Below are 18804 nucleotides of genomic sequence, written 5' to 3' on the forward strand. Positions count from 1 at the left end.
GGGCAAACTTTGTTTGCTTACACTTGGATAAAGGATTAAACTAAATTCATTATAGTCTAGCCAAGTGAAAAATAAACTTCCAATATATCTCATGATTAGTGACATTATTTCTCAGTTCATCAATCTCAAACCAACTCTTTAAATTTTAATCTGATTTTGGTTTTTCAGCTTCAATTGGATATTATCCCAGCTTTCATGTTTTTGTTTATTTTTAATATGAGAAACAAAATATGAAGAAGAAATAATTCTCCATATTCTCTTGTTCTCTCTCTCGAGCACCAAGATCCTTTTTAAAATTTTTATGTCCAAGCTGTTTAGTCATAAAAGTTGGAAAGTAAGATGAAGTTGGAATATTCTGATCCCTCCCACCTCTTATAGTTGATTCTCACTATTGCAAACACGACTATAACTAATTCACTCACTATGAAACATTCCAACCAAAGCTTCCATAAGTACAGTATTGTTCTAAAAGAAATTCACCATAGCAAACTATCCATTATAACAAACTTTTATTGTGGTCCCCTACAAGTTTGATATACTGTATCAAGAATCAACTGTATTGAGTAATAATCAATTTGACATAACTTCACAACTACATCAGCTCATTTCAAGAAAGTTGATTATGCACAGATATGTAACAACTCCACTCTTGTTCAAATACAGTCTACAAAAGATTAAAGCAATAACTTGTAATCTTTTGTAGACTGCCTAATCTAAATACAGAATAAAAATACTGCTGCACATGAAATATCCCATTATTATTATTTAACTTATTGTTGGTAGCCCTTACACCAATCACTCATATCACTGAATGGAATTTACTGGTGTACTTCTTTTGAACATTATAAATGTGAGGATTGCACTACTCAAAGTAAAAGTGAGTGTTTAATAACACCAATGTGGCAGGAAATTTAGCAGGCCTTGATGTATAGTTGATGGCTATGAAACTTGGCTCAGTATTCTTGCTTTGTTATCTGTTCTGTTCACTTTCTTGCCATCACTTTCATTTCTACTTCTGTTTCTTCCATTTGTTGTCTCAATCATCAAATTCCTGAATGTACCCTTTTTTTTGGGAGGGGGGGGGTGTTAGGATTTTATGATAATACCACATGAAAAAATCATTACTAACTTCTTATTGAGAATTTTCATCCAAATTAATCTGCTAGAGGTCAAGACTCTAATATTATCATATTTTACATTTCTGTCTTCTAAGGCACTTTTTACAGTATCAATCCACCTACATCTTGATTTTCTTTTGGATCTTTTTCCTGCTATCCTGGCAAAGAACACTTTTTTTTCTAGCCTTTCCTCTCCTATTCTGTAAGTGCCCATATCACCTGAGATTAGCTCAACTCCACTAACACATTTTTGAATGCTAACATTATCAGGTTCTTTCTTAATATCCTCATTTTTAATATGATATGGCCATTGTTGCCATCCATTCACCCCCATAATCTTTCTCAGAACTCTCATTTTGGTGGTGTTTGATCAAGGGCTTTATTTCTAACTTAGCTCTCGGATTCATAAGTTAAAATTGGTTCTAATGCTTGTATACAGATAGTTTTGTGTCATGACTAATTTCTCTCTTATTCAATATAAAGTCTGTCTTTCTGTTTGTCTCTTTATTCTCATCTACTGGAATAGAGAAATACAGAAAAAAATAACACACAAAATATATGTATTTTATATATATTAAAATATATGTATTTAATCATTTGACTTCTTACTACTAGCGTTGCTAATTCGGCTGTCTATTTATATAGTTAATTTGCTATCTTCACTAAAAATTGTTCTTAAATAGCTGAAATGTTTTCAATATTTCTGACTGTTGACCTATTTCTGCCATTCACTGTCTTTCTGTTTGTATATGCCTTTTCATAATTGCACTATCTCTTTATTCTCATCTACTGGAATAGAGAAATACAGAAAAAAATAACACACAAAATATATGTATTTTATATATATTAAAGCATGTGTATTTAATGTATGCAAAATGCATATAAATTTAGTTTTTATAGAAGTAGAGGTACATTTTTGTGTGCTACCAGCTTTTCAGAAATATGCTGACAGAACATCCATCTGAAAGTCAGAGTACTACTCAATATTAGACAGATTTTTTTTGTGCAACATTTGTAATTCATCTTGTATTTTAATCAGCATAATTTCACAATGCCACTTTGAAAATCTTAATTCTAACTTTTGTAACTAAATAGCATAGACATGAAATCTATAGGATCCTGGTGCACTAAAGAAGCGGGGGGGGGGGGGGGGTTTGGAACAGAACATGATAACAATCAAAAAGGGAATATTGTTACTCCAGATAAACACTAGCTGCTTTCAGAATCCCTCCCCCACAATATGTAAGGAAATATCAGAAATATTTCAGCACAGATTCTTTAGTTTAAAAAAAAAAAAAAAACTACCTCATTATGTGCAGAAAGTTTTTAACTTGGGTATATTATGTATTCAAGATACCAAGTAATTTTATATAAACTTGGTTTTTAATCCTATTTTCCAAGTGAGCAAACAGACAAGTAAGTCAAGTGTACACCTGCACATAGTGCAAGTCTGGGCAACTCATGGTAGTGCAACTCGTGGTAAAGGTGGATTAAGTCTGATCACTTTCCTTAGTATTTTTCCCTTAATGTAAAGCACATCCCCTTGTGGAGATGTATGATGCTATGCATTAAAGGCAATGGTCACTACTATACTGGTTTCGACCTTTATTGAGGTCTCGTCAGTTGGGATCATTGCCTTTAATGCATAGCATCATACATCTCCGCAAGGGGATGTGCTTTACATTAAGGAAAAAATACTAAGGAAAGTGATCAGATCTTAATCCACCTTTACTACAAGTTGCCTAGAGTGGCACTACCATGAGTTGCCCAGACTTGCACTACGTGCAGGCGCAAACTTGACTTACTTGTCTGTTTGCTCACTTGGGAAATAGGATTAAAAAAAACAAGTTTATATAAAATTACTTGGTATCTTGAATACATAATATACCCAAGTTAAAAAAAACTTTCTACATCTACCTCTCATCCTGGGATTTTATTTAATAAGGTCAAATCACCTTGTGGCAACTTGTTTAGGTAAAATTCATATAAGCTCTGCATTACTTCAACCTTAGCATTGTCTGGTCTGGCTCCCACTGATGAGACCTCAATAAAGGTCGAAACCGGTATGGGTAGTGACCATTGCCTTTAATGCATAGCATCATACATCTCCGCAAGGGGATGTGCTTTACATTAAGGGAAAAATACTAAGGAAAGTGATCAGAGCTTAATCCACCTTTACCACAAGTTGCCTAGAGTGGCACTACCATGAGTTGCCCAGACTTGCACTACGTGCAGGCACAAACCTGACTTACTTGTCTGTTTGCTTACTTGGGAAATAGGATTAAAAACCAAGTTTATATAAAATTACTTGGTATCTTGAACTCATTATGTGCAACAAAATCCTTAGCAGTGGAACTACCTGAATAAACTTTCATGTTAGAATGGAGCTAAAGAAATGATGTAAATATAGTTTTTCCTTCAAAAATGCATTATGGGAAATATATTGTATAACAGTGTTCATATCAGGATATGGAATTCTCAGAACGAAAAAAATTTCAGTCATCCTGTTGACTTTCTGTTACATGGACTAAAGATTAGTTATACCGAGTTATAATTTAATGGTGTTTTATTGAATGAAATTTCCTAGGAGAGGAGGAGGGTGGAAGAATCTTGAATTAGGTGTTAAGCTAAGTGTTGCAATATGTTTATACTGTACAATTAATTTTTCTTTTAAAAGAATATCTCACATTTCCATCTTGTTCTAAATTTATAATGAACATGTTTTTGTTTTCTTCTTTAGTCAACTCTTGATGGTGGTAGAATTGGAATTGCTTCTCAAGCACTAGGAATTGCCCAGGTAAATAGTAGTTATATAAGAAAAATATGTACAGAAACAGAATATCGCCTTTGAGTCCAGCAAGTTTTTTAAGACAACTGTTGATTGGATTGTTATTATAAACTTAATATTTACTTAAAGAATTAATAAACTGCTATTTTATAAGGATTATTCCACAGAAGAAGTGAACAAAGCTGAAAAAATAAAATGCTTATGATTTATTTTTTTCAGTAGGTTGAATTTCAGTTTGTTGAAATTTGTATACCAACTTGGTTATCATTGTGACATCCCATTGGCAACAACTTTGGCTTTTGCATGAGAAAGTTTATTTAATGCACATTGCATTTTCTATTTTGAATGTGCACTGCACTGATAATTGGGAAAATGAATATGAATGGGTTCTCAGATTATCTAACTAGCCCAAATATGGTACTAATTATGTACTATGCATTTCTCAGTATCATTGCAAGTTGATATATCACCACTGTCCAGAAACGTCTGATAGTCAAAGGAAAAAAGTTTTATAATTTTTTTAATATCAGCTCCACATATGAGAGGTCACAAAATATGTAACACAATAGTGTAAACATCTGCACATTTTTCTTTATTTTCAGAATGAAACAGTAATGTCATAACTTATCAGCAACAATAAGTTAGAGAAAGCCATCTTCCTGTTCATATCTGATGAGTTATTGCAGACTTTTACACATTATTTACTATCATTCACATAGTTAGTTGTGAATGATACTAGTGGCATGCAAAAGGTCATTCTGTATATATCCTGTAAATTAAGTGGTATTTATTTGATTCACTTATTCTTGGAACAGATCAATGGCTGAGTAATCATATTTCAGAATGGGATAACTAAAAAAAAAAAAAATCAAAGAGGGAATAGTCAACTTAGGTTAAAGTGCACAGAGTTAACAGAATTAACAGTGAAATATAGTTTGTGTGTGATCTTATAATTTTGATTGAAATCTTATTAATAACAATGTATTTTTTATTTATTTAAAATTTGAATAATGTCAATACAGCACTGTACTGTTTTTTTTTCCTTTCCTTTAGTGTTACACAATGATCAGCATTCATTTTACACAAATTATGGACTCTACAACCATGTTAGAAATAATTATTTTAATTTTCCGATGTTTTGACCTTCCTATTAAGGTCATCATCTGGAGTATACACTTATATATATAGAAACAAGCTAAATTACATTTCACACAGATTTTCACAATGATTTCATCAACGGTTATTCTACTGGCCTGACCTCTAGTGAAAATAAAATAAAATTACAATAAATAAATGAAATAAATCAACTACATCAAAGCTATATTCTATTTAAGACAACATCAGAGAAACATTCTTTCATATAGATAGTTTTGTTACAGTAAAAATGATGTCTTAATTTAACATGACAATTGTTATATTAGATTTAGGATCCTGGATTACCCATGGTTCTATTTATAATTAACTTGGGGAGAAAGGTTAAGTGGGTAGAATATGTGCCTTCCATATTCTTGTGATTTTTAGATCATTATTAGTGTTAAGATTAGGATGGTTGATAAGAATTTCACATGCCTCCTTAAATTTACGTTTATACCATGTTTTGGTGTGATGTAAACAACAGGTGTCTTTCCAGTCAGTTCTATGTAAAGTGTCCAGGGTATGATCAGAAAGACCAGCTTGACCATAGTTATTATATTTAATGTGTCGTTTATGTTCTTTTTTTTTTTTAGATAGGAATGCACAATTCAGATAGGAATTGTGCCTCCTGTTTCCCCTATATAGGGCAAATTACTGGTGCGATGAATACGGTATACTCCAAGATGGGTCAGCAGAGGAAGTGGATCCTTGGCTGAGTTGAGTAAGCTCTTTAATTTTGCAGGAGATTTTTTAAAGGTGGCTTTAAGGTTGTATTTTTGTAGTATTCTGTTTATTTTGTCTGATATCCCTTTAAAATATGGAATGGTTACAGTTTTATTGTAGTCTTGTTTATTTTTGTTTTTAAGTGAGGTCTTGTAGAGAATTTGGTTGATAGTATTTTAGCTGTAACCATTTTTTAGGATGGTATTGCTGATAACTTTTAATTCATCTTTTAAGTGCTGGTTCATTGGAGCAAATCTTCAGAGCCCTGTTTTTTTAGTGTTAATGACACCTAGTTTTTGTGTTGGTTGGTGGTAGGAGTTTATGTGTATATATATTGGCCAGTATGTGTCAGTTTCTGATAAACAGTGAAGGAAAGACTGCCAGAAGGGAGACATGTGACAAGTGTATCTCGAAACGGAAGTGTGTTTTGCTTTTCAATCTCAACTGTGAATTGCATGCATTTGTGTTGCGTTCCTCAGCCACCTAAACAAAGGTAGCCGAGGAAAGTGTCTAATGTCTGGTGGCCATGGGGCCAGAGTCATTTCTTGGCATGAAGATAGTTAAAAAAATTACTTCCACACTATGCTCATTTCCCCCAGAATTTATGGTGTTTACCAAAGATTCACAAACAAAATACACCACTATAATAAATTTAGTTTAATCCTTTATCCAAGTGTAAGCAAACAAAGTTTGCGTCTGAGAGGACTGAGGCAACTCGTGTAAAGGCGGACCAAGCTCTCATCACTCCTTGTCTTAGTATCTTCCATAATGCAAAGCACATCTTCGTGCAGACATGTATAACGCTATGCATTAAGGGAAGGGCCACTGCTTTCGACCTTTATTGAATGTTCAAGTACAGGTCAAACTCCAGAAACTCAGCGTTATTCCCCTCAGTAACAGGCTCACCCTGACACTGAGAAGAACTCTCAGCATTGGCTCTACCCCGTGACAGGCTCACTCCACCACCGAGCAGAGCCACTCATATGTCATCTGAGGGGTAACAGCAACAGCCGTGCCCCAGTTAACTTCATGGGCTACAGCATTACCATTCATTACCCCCCACACACACACCCAGGACCTGGGTGACAGCAACAGCCGAGCCTCAGTTAAAACTTCATGGGCTACAGCATTGCCATTCATCACTCAGGCTTCCAACTGGTTTTGACCCTTATTGAGGTCTTGTCAGTGAGAGCTAGACCCAGAGTTGGTGATACTAAGGTGGAATGGAGAAATCATGGAGAAGTCATATTTACCTATGTGAGTTGCCAAAAGGTGTCTCACCTTATTATTAAATTACTCTGGATTTAGAGAAAGATGTTGGAAGTTTTTTCCCACTTGGTTAGACTATAATAAATTACCACGAGTTGCCTCAGTCCTGAAGATACTTCAGGGTGCAAACTTTATTTGCTTACACTTGGATAAAGGATTAAACTAAATTTATTATAGTCTAACCAAGTGGAAAAAAACTTCCAACATCTTTCTCTAAATCCAGAGTAATTTAATAATAAGGTGAGACACCTTTTGGCAACTCGTATAGGTAAATATGATTTCTCCATTGCTTCTACCTTAGTATCACCACCTCTGGGTGTGGCTCCCACTGATGAGACCTCAATAAAGATCGAAACCAGTCTGGGCAGTGGCCCTTCCCTTAATACTTAGCATTATACATGTCTGCAAGGAGATGTGCTTGACAAGGAGTGTGAGAGCTTGGTCCACCTTTACCACGAGTTGCCTCAGTCCTGAAGATACTTCAGGCACAAACTTTGTTTGTTTACGCTTGGATAAAGGATTAAACTAAATTTATTATAGTCTAACCAAGTGGGTAAAATCTTCCAAAATACACCACTCTGGCCGATAGCAGAAGGTATAGACAGCCCCAATTATCACCTAGCCAAGAAACTAGCATCAACACTCAAGGAATTGGTAGGTCATTCCCCCCTCCTATATTAAAAACACAACACTTTGTAAACAAAGAGACAAAGATATCACACTAGAAAAAGATGATTTATTAGTCAGTTTTGACGTCTTTGTCCTCTTCACAAATGTCCCAATCAATGACACAATTCTTCTGTTACAGGACAAATTCCTTCCCGATATCACGGTGCTCTTTGTATATGTACTACATTCTGGCTATTTTGTGTGGTAAAACACTTTCTACCTACAAAAGAAGGTACAGCCATGGGTTCACCATTATCACCCCCCCCCCAGTGTGCTAACTTTTACACGGAACATTTTGAACAATGTTCTCTAGATTTCTCTCCTTTATAATACAGTTGTAGAGTCCATAATTTGTGTAAAATGAGCACTGTACTGTACTGTACTGTATTGAGTGACATCAGTACCATGCAATCCTATTACTTTCAGAAGTTAAGAGCTTAGCATTAGTCCCACATACAGAAAAAAATACTAATCTATAAGGAATTATTTGGTTAAGCAATACTGATATTTCATTGTTCTTCTATGTTCTCCAAATTAAAATTTAACATTTTGTCTGCAAAATAAATTACTGCATGCGATAATCATTTCAAATTAATAGTTATTCAGGGGTTACACATGTACTTTTTGTGCAGTCTGATGTTTCTGCCAAAAGATGTCAAATTATGAATCTCCTCTTTGACCTCTGGTTCTGGATTTCTTGTATCATTTATCTGCTAGCTCTGCTGCTCCCCCTGAAAATCATTCTGACTGCTTTCACTTCTTATCCTTGAAGCTTGATTTCCTACAGCCAACTACTCAATGAAGTCATCATTCTTGTGACTTTAATGTCCACAACTTCATGTGGTTCAGCTTTCTATTTCTACTGACTAAGCTGAAAAAGAAATGACCTAAACCAAATTGTTCATCTACTAATGAGAATACCACTAATACTCTAGATTTTTTTTCTTAACCAGTTCTCCTTTCACTATTGAGGTCACCTCTCCCTCTGTAATGTAGACCACAATCTTGTGCAAAGTTTCATCTCTAGTGGAACTCCTTCAGTCTTATGCCCTTTGACATTACAACAGTGCTAAGTAGGGAAGACCTGGGACCTTCTTTCCATTATCAGGCTACCATTTTTGGTCTGTGGATTGGATATGTGTTACAGAAATTATTCATGTTGGAATGAAAAGGTTTGTATCCCACTCCATTCAGAATTCCAATTTGCAGGCCACTGTACAAACTTTCTTGGTGCAAGCATTACTTTGTCAAATATTTTAGAATTCTTTATTAGTGCTGTTGAATCTAAAATTAGCAGCTGTCTGAGGCACATCCAGAAACTTAAATTCTGATTAATTGTAAATGAATGAAATGTCATTTTCAATATTACTTTATCATCACAAGTTTATACATATTGTCAGCTACTCTCCACATATTTGCCCAGTACATTGAGATATTTGTCATATCAGGACACAAGTTTTATCACCTCATCAAAGTTGTCTGCTACCAGTGTTTTAACTGAATCCTTCATGGCTGTCTTCAAGTCATCATCGCTCTTCACTTGAGCTGTTAAAATTTTTCTCCAAGTGAAGAAAAAGATGAAAGCCACTGAGTACATGATTGGGGCTATAGGGTAGATGGATGGGTGTTTGTAGACTTCCCAGTTGAATAATTTGAGCTGTTACCTCATTTGAGAAGCTGTGTGTATATGGTGGAGGAAGGGGTTTCCATGCATTGTCATGAATTAAAACATCTCCAGATCTGAAGAGGCTTTGTCTTTTGCTTCAAAGAGACAGCCACATTTTTTTTTAGAATATCACTCTAAACATCCATGTATTGTTTCTTGTGGCATAAAGTCAACGAGTAAAATGCAGCATCAGTTCCAGAACATGCTATACATCAATATAACATAGCATACTTATTTTGCTACACATGATGGTGGGAGAATTGGAATTGCTTCTCAAGCACTAGGAATTTCCCAGGTAAATAGTAGTACATGGCATCGACTTTGGAGTTACACTATATTACTATTGTATTGATTGCTACTTACCCTCTGATTATCACATGAAAAATCAAGGTTTCATATCCTGTCACAGTGTTTTAAACATTTGTCACTTTCATTATAAAAATAATCCAACAAGTTCAGTATACTTCTATCATGCATTTTGGTACCCATTTTATTATTATTATTATTATTAAACAAGACCTCATGGAGTCAAAGACTCATCTAGGAGGTCCTTTTATCACACACACATCTCATCATACCGGGTCTTAAACACATTCAAACTCCTTGCAGACACCACACTCTCAGGCAAGGCATTCCAATCATTCACAACTCTGCACGAAAAAAACCTGCCTCTCACTCCCCTACTCACACCCTCTTTATACAGTTTCCAGGCATGACCTCTGGTTCTCCCCTGATCTCCCACTATTCTCTGTAGAACTTCTCCACCATTGATCCTATAACAACCCCTTACCAACTTGTAGGTCTCTATCATATCTCCCCTCTTCCTTCTCTCCACTAGACTCTGCAAATTACATCTTTTCAATCTTTCCTCATACTCGACATTCCAGAGGTCAGAAACTACCTTAGTCAGTCGCCTTTGGACCCTTTCCAACATCTCTTCATCCTTCTGAAAACCAGGTGACCAAATCTGGGCACAATAGTCCATGTGTGGCCTAATCAAAGCCTTATACAATGGAACAAGAATCTCCCTACTTCTACACGTCAGTGTCCTCCTCATCATTCCCAGAAGTCTTTGTGTTGTCTTCACAATTTTGGCGATGTGTCCCCTAAATTTTAGATCCTTATCCACTATCACTCCCAGATCTCTTATTTCCTCTACCTCCAACAATATATTCTCACCAAGCATAAATTCTGCATCCCATCTTTGTTTTCCAAATTTTAAAACCTTACATTTTGCAACATTGAACTCGCATCCCCATTTGCTTGCCCAATCACTCAATTTATTCAAGTCTTCTTGCAAGGCCACAACATCTTCACTACTCTTTATGGTTCGTCCCAACTTTGCATCATCTGCAAACAACTGAACATCTCCATCCAAATCTTTGCCAATATCATTAATATACAAGTTAAATAGTAATGGCCCTAAAACAGATCCCTGAGGCACTCCACTAGTGACTTTCCTTTTCCTGGATATTGCACCCCCATACACAACTTGTTGATACCTATCAGATAGCCAGTTTCCAATCCAATGCACTAATCTAATATCCAACCCCATCTGCTCTAGTTTGACTGTCAACTTATCATGAGGTACTCTATCAAAAGCTTTTGCAAAATCCAAATATATTACTGTGTGTAATATTATAGTACTGTGTGTATCCTTCTCCTCTGTCCAAGGAAGCAGTCACTTTATTGTAATAAGTAAGTAGATTACTAAAACACGACCTCCCTTTAGCAAATCCATGCTGTCCATCAAAGATTATACCATTGTTGTCAACCCAACTCTGGATCCTAGTTCTCACAAGCTTCTCCAACAACTTAACCACAACACCTGACACACAGATAGGCCTATAGTTTGATGCTTGAGTTCGATCACCTCCTTTATGAAGTGGTACAATCTTACCCTCCTTCCACTCTTTAGGGACTTGACCAAGTGCAAGACTCGTATTAAAAAAATATGTCAAGGCAGGTGTCAACTCTCTGGCACATTCCTTCAGAATACGCGGTGATATATTATCAAGTCCCACAGCTTTATTTACATCTAGTTTACTCAACTCCCCAAACACCTCTTCCTCACTTACAGTCAGTCTCTCCTCCCCATCATCAACTGCTCTTAATCTCTCCATGAAGTCACATTCACAAGATTGAAAGATTTTTATGAACTGCTCATTAAGTATCTCCACCACACATTCTGCAACAGCTGTCTTTATACCATTTGCTCCAATCAATGTCATCCTTCCATAATCATTCTTTCTTTTGCTGGCTACATATCGAAAGAACTCCCTAGGATTCTTTTTAGCTTCATTAGCTAACTGCTGTTCATACCTCTCTTTAGCTACTCTCACCAACCAAGTCACTCTCCTTGCCTGGTCTTTGTAGAACTCATGAAATTGGTTACTTCCACTTCTCTTATGCTGCCTCCACAATGCCCTTTTTCTCTGTATTGCATGCTTAATCTCTTTATTCATCCATCTCACACCTAACTTATTTAACCTTCTCACCTGTGGTATACATTTAGACATTGCATCCACTAAATATTTTTTGAAAATCCCCCAAGCTGCATTGATCTCTTTTCCAGCTAACTCCTCATTCCATGCTACACCTGCAAGCTGTCTCCTGAGCTCTTCATAATCACCCCCCTTGTAGTTCCACATATACCCTTTTTTCACAGGGATCCTTGCACTGCTGGCAACCACACACATTTGTGATACTATAAGTGATACTTTTTTTTTTTTTTTTATTTATGATACTATAATTTTGCACACACATTTGTGATACTATAAGTATTTAGAAAATTAAAGATGGAAACTTAAACTTAAGTGAAATAAATTTATTAGCCATCAAATTTTATTGACAGAAAGATGATATTCGACCAGAAATGCTCAAGTATGGAGGTATAAAAGTCTTACAGTGACTACACTGTAATTCAGAAGGTCTGGACAGAGGGACGAATTCCAGATGATTGGAGTAGAGTTCTCATAATACCCATATATAAAAAGGGAAATAAAACTGAATGTGAGAATTACAGAGGTATTTCTCTATTGAGTGTTTCTGGTAAGATATATGCAAGTATACTTGAGAAATGGTTGAGAAGGATTGTGGAAGAGAAGCTTGGTGAAGAACAAGCTGGATTCAGGCCAAATAGATGCTGCCATGATCACATTATCACTTTACGACAGTGAAAAATCATGGGAATATAACAAAGATTTGTATTTAAGCTTTGTAGATCTGGAAAAGGCATATGACAAGATGCCAAGAGAGAAGCTATTCAATACGCTACAGTTATATGGTGTCAATGGGGCATTATATCAAGCAATACTTAGTCTGTATTTGAGTTAAGTCAGCAGTTAGAATTGAAGGAAGTACAGGAAGGTGGTTTAATGTTAAATCTGGTGTCAGACAAGGATGTACATTATCCCATCTGTTATTCATTATCTGTATGGATCACATTATGAAGGAAAGTGGTATTAAACCTGATATCAAAATTGGAGATGTTAATGTCAGCTCTTTTGTTTATGCGGATGATGTTCTACTTGTAAATAAATTCGCTACAAGTCTGCAAGATTCCCTGACTAAAGTGGATAACTGTTGTAATAGATATGGTATGAAGGTCATCAATAACAAGACAAAGACAATGAAAATAGGCAAAAATATTGAACATATCAACTGCATTGTGAATGGAGAACCTATAGAACAAGTAAAACATTTCAGCTACTGAGGCACGATTTTAGTGAAGTTGTAAATTAAATATGGAAATAGACAACAGGGGGGTGCTTAAGGGTCAAAGCTGTATAACTGAGAGGAGACCTCCACATAGCCTTTAAAGGAATGCGGAGAACCGACCAGGGCTTCTGACCTAATGTCCAATCCTCACCTTCTCGTGGTGCACCCTGTTGGGTATCTACTTTGATACTGAACGAACGAGGATGGGCTGGCAATTTGGGATTTAGCCGACCAAATTGTATTCTTATTGGTTAAACCAAAATAAAAAATGATGGTACAACATGACAAAATTTCATGCCGGCTGGGGCGTCGCCCGGTTAAACAAGGCCCCCGTTGTTTTCGCCAGGGAACCAGGGCGAACAGCGAAAAGTCAGCTACTGGAACAAATCTGAAAACAAACCCCAACTCAACATCACCAGAGTTAAAGATCGGTACTATCAACGTAAGAAGCCTGAATGGCAAAGAAATGGAGCTAGCTGAGGAATTAGATAAGTACCAGATCGACATAATAGGGGTGACTGAAACAAAAAAGACCAAAACTGGTGAGATCTTTCTGAGCAATAAATACAAAATGTTATATTCAGGCAATAACAATCAAGGAAAAGAAGGAGTAGCCATAGTATTCAACACAAAATACGAGGCTAATCTTCTTGAATGGCAGTCAGTCTCAAGTAGAGTAATGTGGGCAAATATGAGAATGGGGAACTGGACAATGAGACTTATTTGTGCCTATGGTCCCACAGAAGGTTCTACTAAGGTAGAAGTGGAGGAATTTTTTGAGGCTTTAGAAAAAGCAACTGACACAATGAAAAAGGAAAAGTTGGTCCTTGTTGGGGATCTAAATAGTAGAGTAGGAAATGATTGTGAGACATACAAAAATATTTTGGGAAAATTTGGAGAAAAGAGCAAAGCTAATAATAATGGCAAATATCTGTTGGATTTCTGCTCAGGACATGGACTGGTTATTACTAACACCATGTTCCAACATAAAAATGTGCACAAATTCACATGGAGAGAAGAGGCTAGGAATAAGAAAAGTCTCATTGACTATGTTATTGTTGATAGTGATGTTTTCTCCCTGGTGCAGGACACCAGAGTGTACAGAGGATTTGAAATTGGAAGTGATCACTATTTAGTCTTGAGCAGGATAAAATTGAATTTCATATTGAAAAGAATAACATGTAAGAAAGTTTTAAAGCGAATAAAAGTTGAGCAGCTCTCAGATGTAAACTGTAGACTAAAATACAGAAATATTATTGAAAAGAAAATGAAAGAGTTTGAGAACATTAATCAAACCTTGGAGATTCAGTGGCAAACTCTGAAAAAAACATTGATTGATTCTGCCAGAGAGGCATGTGGTGAGGTTGTGTGCAAAGATAAAAAAATCAGAACTCCCTGGTGGACACAGGAAGTTAAAGAGGCAGTGAAGGAAAAGAAGAAAGCATATCAAAAGTTCCTGGCAAATAAGTCAGCTTTTACTCTTACAGAATACAGAGACAAATGTAAGAAAGCTAAACAGTGTGTAAAACTAGCTAAACAAAAGTCATGGGAGGACTTTGGCAAGAATATAGAAAATAAATATCAAGAAGGTGGCAAAATATTCTGGAGGTTTTTGAAGAAGCTTAGGAATGGAGGAAAGAGTGCTGTAAAAGGAATTAGAGATGATAAAGGTGAAATGAAAACAGGAGAAAAAGATATCCTTGAAGTATGGAGTAATTACTTTGAAAAACTGCTAAATGAAACAAGCAGTGATGACAGCACAGTGATAAAAAACACTGACCAGGCATGCAGTCAGGAATACATATCCATACTTGAAGTAGAAAAAGCCATCAAAGGCTTGAAATGTGGAAAGGCAGCAGGAGTAGATGATATTCGGCCAGAAATGCTGAAGTATGGTGGTATAAGAGTCTTACAGTGGCTGCAATGCATAGTTCAGAAAGCCTGGACAGAGGGACGAATTCCCGATGATTGGAGTAGAGCTCTCATAGTACCCATATATAAAAAGGGAAATAAAACTGAATGTGAGAATTACAGAGGTATTTCCCTACTGAGTGTTCCTGGCAAGATCTATGCAAGTATACTTGAGAAACGGTTGAGAAGAATTGTGGAAGAAAAGCTTGGTGAAGAACAAGCTGGATTCAGGCCAAATAGAGGCTGTCAGGATCAGATCTTCACTTTACGACAAATAGTCGAGAAAGCATGGGAATATAACAAAGATCTGTATTTAAGTTTTGTCGATTTGGAAAAGGCATATGACAAGGTGCCAAGAGAGAAGCTATTCAATACGCTGCAGTTATATGGTGTCAATGGGGCATTATATCAAGCAATACTTAGTCTTTATTTGAGTTGTGAGTCAGCAGTTAGAATTGAAGGAAGTACAGGAAGATGGTTTAATGTTAAATCTGGTGTGAGACAAGGATGTACATTATCCCCTCTGTTATTCATTATCTATATGGATCACATTATGAAGGAATGTGGTATTAAACCTGATATCAAAATTGGAGATGTTAATGTCAGCTCTTTGCTTTATGCGGATGATGTTATACTTCTAAATAAATCCGCTACAAGTCTGCAAGATTCTCTCACTAAATTGAATAGCTGTTGTAATAGATATGGTATGAAGGTCAGCAATAAAAAGACAAAGACAATGAAAATAGGCAGAATCATTGAAAATGTCAACTGTGTTGTGAATGGAGAACCTGTGGAACAAGTAAAACATTTCAGCTACTTAGGCACAATTTTTACTGAAGATGGTAAACTAAATATAGAAATAGACAACAGAATCAGCAAAGCTGGTATCGTGGGAAGTCAATTGAATAAATTCATATGGAATAAGAAAGAAATTAGTCGGAACACTAAATTAGCTGTATACAAGACTGTGTTCAAACCAATTTTAACTTATGGATCTGAGAGCTGGGTCAGAAGTAAAACACTTGACCAAAGACTAGAGACCGCAGATATGAGAGTCCTGAGAAAGATTAGAGGCGTGAACAGATGGCATCAATGGCAATATCATATTAAAAATGAGGATATTAGGAAAGAACTTGACATTGTCAGCATCCAGGAATGCGTTAGCAGAGCTAATCTCAGATGGTATGGTCACTTAAATAGAATGGGAGAGGAAAGATTAGCAAAACAAGTGTTCTCTGCCAGGTTGGCAGGAAAACGACCCAGAGGAAGACCAAGATATAGGTGGATTGATACGGTACAAAGTGCCTTAGACGATAGAAATATAAGATCTGATAATGTTGGCGTCTTGACAAGTAACAGACTGATTTGGAGGAAAATTGTAGATAGGAAGTTAGTAATGATGTAATTTTTTCATGTAGTACTGTCATATCCTGTACACCCCTTGAGGGTACATGGCAGGAATTTGATGATGATGATGATGATGATGACAACAGAATCAACAAAGCTAGTATGGTAGGAAGTCAACTGAATAAATTTATATGGAATAAGAGGGAAATTAGCCAACACACTAAATTAGCTGTATACAAGTATTCAACTATAGAGTATTCAAGTATACAGTATTCAAGCCAATTTTAACCTATGGATCTGAGAGCTTGGTCAGAAGTAAAATACTTGACCAAAGACTAGAGACCGCAGATATGAGAGTCTTGAGAAAGATTAGAGGCATGAACAGATGGCATCAATGGCAATATCATATTAAAAACGAAGATATTAGGAAAGAACTTGACATTGTCAGCATCCAGGAATGCGTTAGCAGAGCTAATCTCAGGTGGTATGGTCACTTAAACAGAATGGGAGAGGAAAGTTTAGCAAAACAAGTGTTCTCTGCCAGGTTGGTAGAAAAAAGACCCAAAGGAAGACCAAGATATAGATGGATTGATACAGTAAAAAGGGCCTTAGAAGATAGAAATATATGATCTGATAATGTTAGAGTCTTGACAGGTAACAGACTGATTTGGAGGGAAATTGTAGATAGGAAGTTAGTAGTCATGTAATTTTTCATGTAGTACTATCATATCCTGTACACCCCTTGAGGGTACTTGGCAGGAATTTGATGATGATGATCATCATCATACTCATCCTCACTGTACTTTATTTAGTGTAATTACACTAAATCCTTTAGTATAATTTAAATATAAAATTTAAAAATAATATAAAATTATATTTATATAACATAAATATAATTTTCAAAAAAGTGCCACTATAGTGTAAATAGGAAAACAGATGGTCAGTAAAATTTCCAGTTATTTAAAAAAATTACACTAATATAATAATCAGGAATTTGCATAAAAATGATATAATAATATTCCCTATAAAGCAGATAACTGAAGGCCATCAGATCTGTTTAAGTTCGGTCAGTATCGAAAGGTCTCTTTATGTAAGCTATAAGGAATCTGCTTCTATATAAAAGCTTATTCTTCCAATAAAACTGTGTTTACATGAGATGGCATGTTCTGGTAGGCCGGACTGTTTCAATTCATGGTACTGGATGTAAGATTTATGTTCTTCACGACAGATGGCTGCAAATCTGCCAGACTGTTCAAAGTAAAACAAAGCACAGGATCTGGTAGACACCTTGAAGTTGAGTGGAGAAAGCTTGTCTTTAGATGAAGAAAGGAAGATTATTATTATGATTATTCAGGCCTCCATGAAGTCAAAAGACTCATCGCGGGAGGTCCTTCTTAAGAAACACAGTCTATGAAGACTCATCTTGGGAGGTCCCTCCTAGGAAACACAAAGTCTATCATACCACTCCTTAAACTCCTTGACCATTCTCGCTCTCACCACTTTATCAGGCAGTGCATTCCATGGTTCAAACCACCCACTCCTCACCCTCTTGCTCACAGTTTCCTTTCGTAACTTCCAGGGATGGCCCCTTGTCATCACTCCTTCCTGCTGTTCAACCAAGAAAAAGAACTCCCCAGTGTCAACTCTGTAACCACCTCTCAACAGTCAATCACATCACCTCTCCATCTATCCACCAAACTCTGCAGGTCCACATTCCCTCAGCTGATCCTCATAACTAACATTGTACAGTCCTGAAACCATCTTTGTTATCTGTCTTTGTACCCTTTTCACAGTTAATTTATCCTCTTCAAATCCTTGGGACCAAATCTGAGAACAATAGTCTAAGTGTGGTCTGATCAGAGTCTTATACAACAGAATTTTGTTTATTTCGTATCCAAATACAAGTAGTACAGTAGGAAGTAAGTGGTACAACATGATTTACAACAAATTAGGATACATTACAATGAGATTAGCTTAGATTTGGTAGGTGAATTATACAGGAATAATAATTAAATATGAAAAAAAGGAAATTATACATAACTTATATACAATAAACATGGTCAGATGTTCCTCCAGTATCTTTCACAATCGACTGCTCTTTCTGTGCAGGATATAAGGTCCTCTTTTGCACAAGGCGATGGAAGAAAGGGACAAGAAAGAAGGTGTTCCATGGACTGTGTTGTCCTACACTCACAATTGTCTGGGCCAGTGAGGTAGCCCCATTTGATGAGGTTTTGTTTGCAGCATCCTGTCATCCGGAGTCTGTTTAGGCTTTTCCAAGTATTCCAGTCCAAGTGGGCCCCACGAGGAAGATGTTCGGCTGTTGGAATACCAGTATTATTTTCAGGATATAGTGCAAGCCATTGTTGAAGTCTTGTCTCTGGGAGGTTTTTAGATAGTTCAACAGTTGTCAGGAAGCTATGTTGGGATCTTAGTCTTTGGGGCACTCCGGTCTCTCC

At 36.3% G+C, this 18804-nt stretch overlaps 1 protein-coding gene across 1 annotated transcript in view; it reads left to right on the top strand.

Annotated features, from left to right (window-relative positions):
• Window positions 1-18804, top strand: part of Arc42 (Activator-recruited cofactor subunit 42) — a 164307-nt gene that overhangs the window by 75706 nt on the left and 69797 nt on the right. Inside the window, exon 7 of the mRNA XM_090412720.1 lies at window positions 3859-3915. Within this exon, the coding sequence (XP_090268846.1) occupies window positions 3859-3915 (57 nt within the window). The remainder of the gene's footprint in view (window positions 1-3858; window positions 3916-18804) is intronic.

The sequence above is a fragment of the Typopeltis vanoorti genome, chromosome 23, assembly GCF_054136105.1.
Source record: "Typopeltis vanoorti isolate ZY-2024b chromosome 23, IOZ_Tvanoo_1.0, whole genome shotgun sequence".
NCBI classification, from domain to species: domain Eukaryota; kingdom Metazoa; phylum Arthropoda; class Arachnida; order Uropygi; family Thelyphonidae; genus Typopeltis; species Typopeltis vanoorti.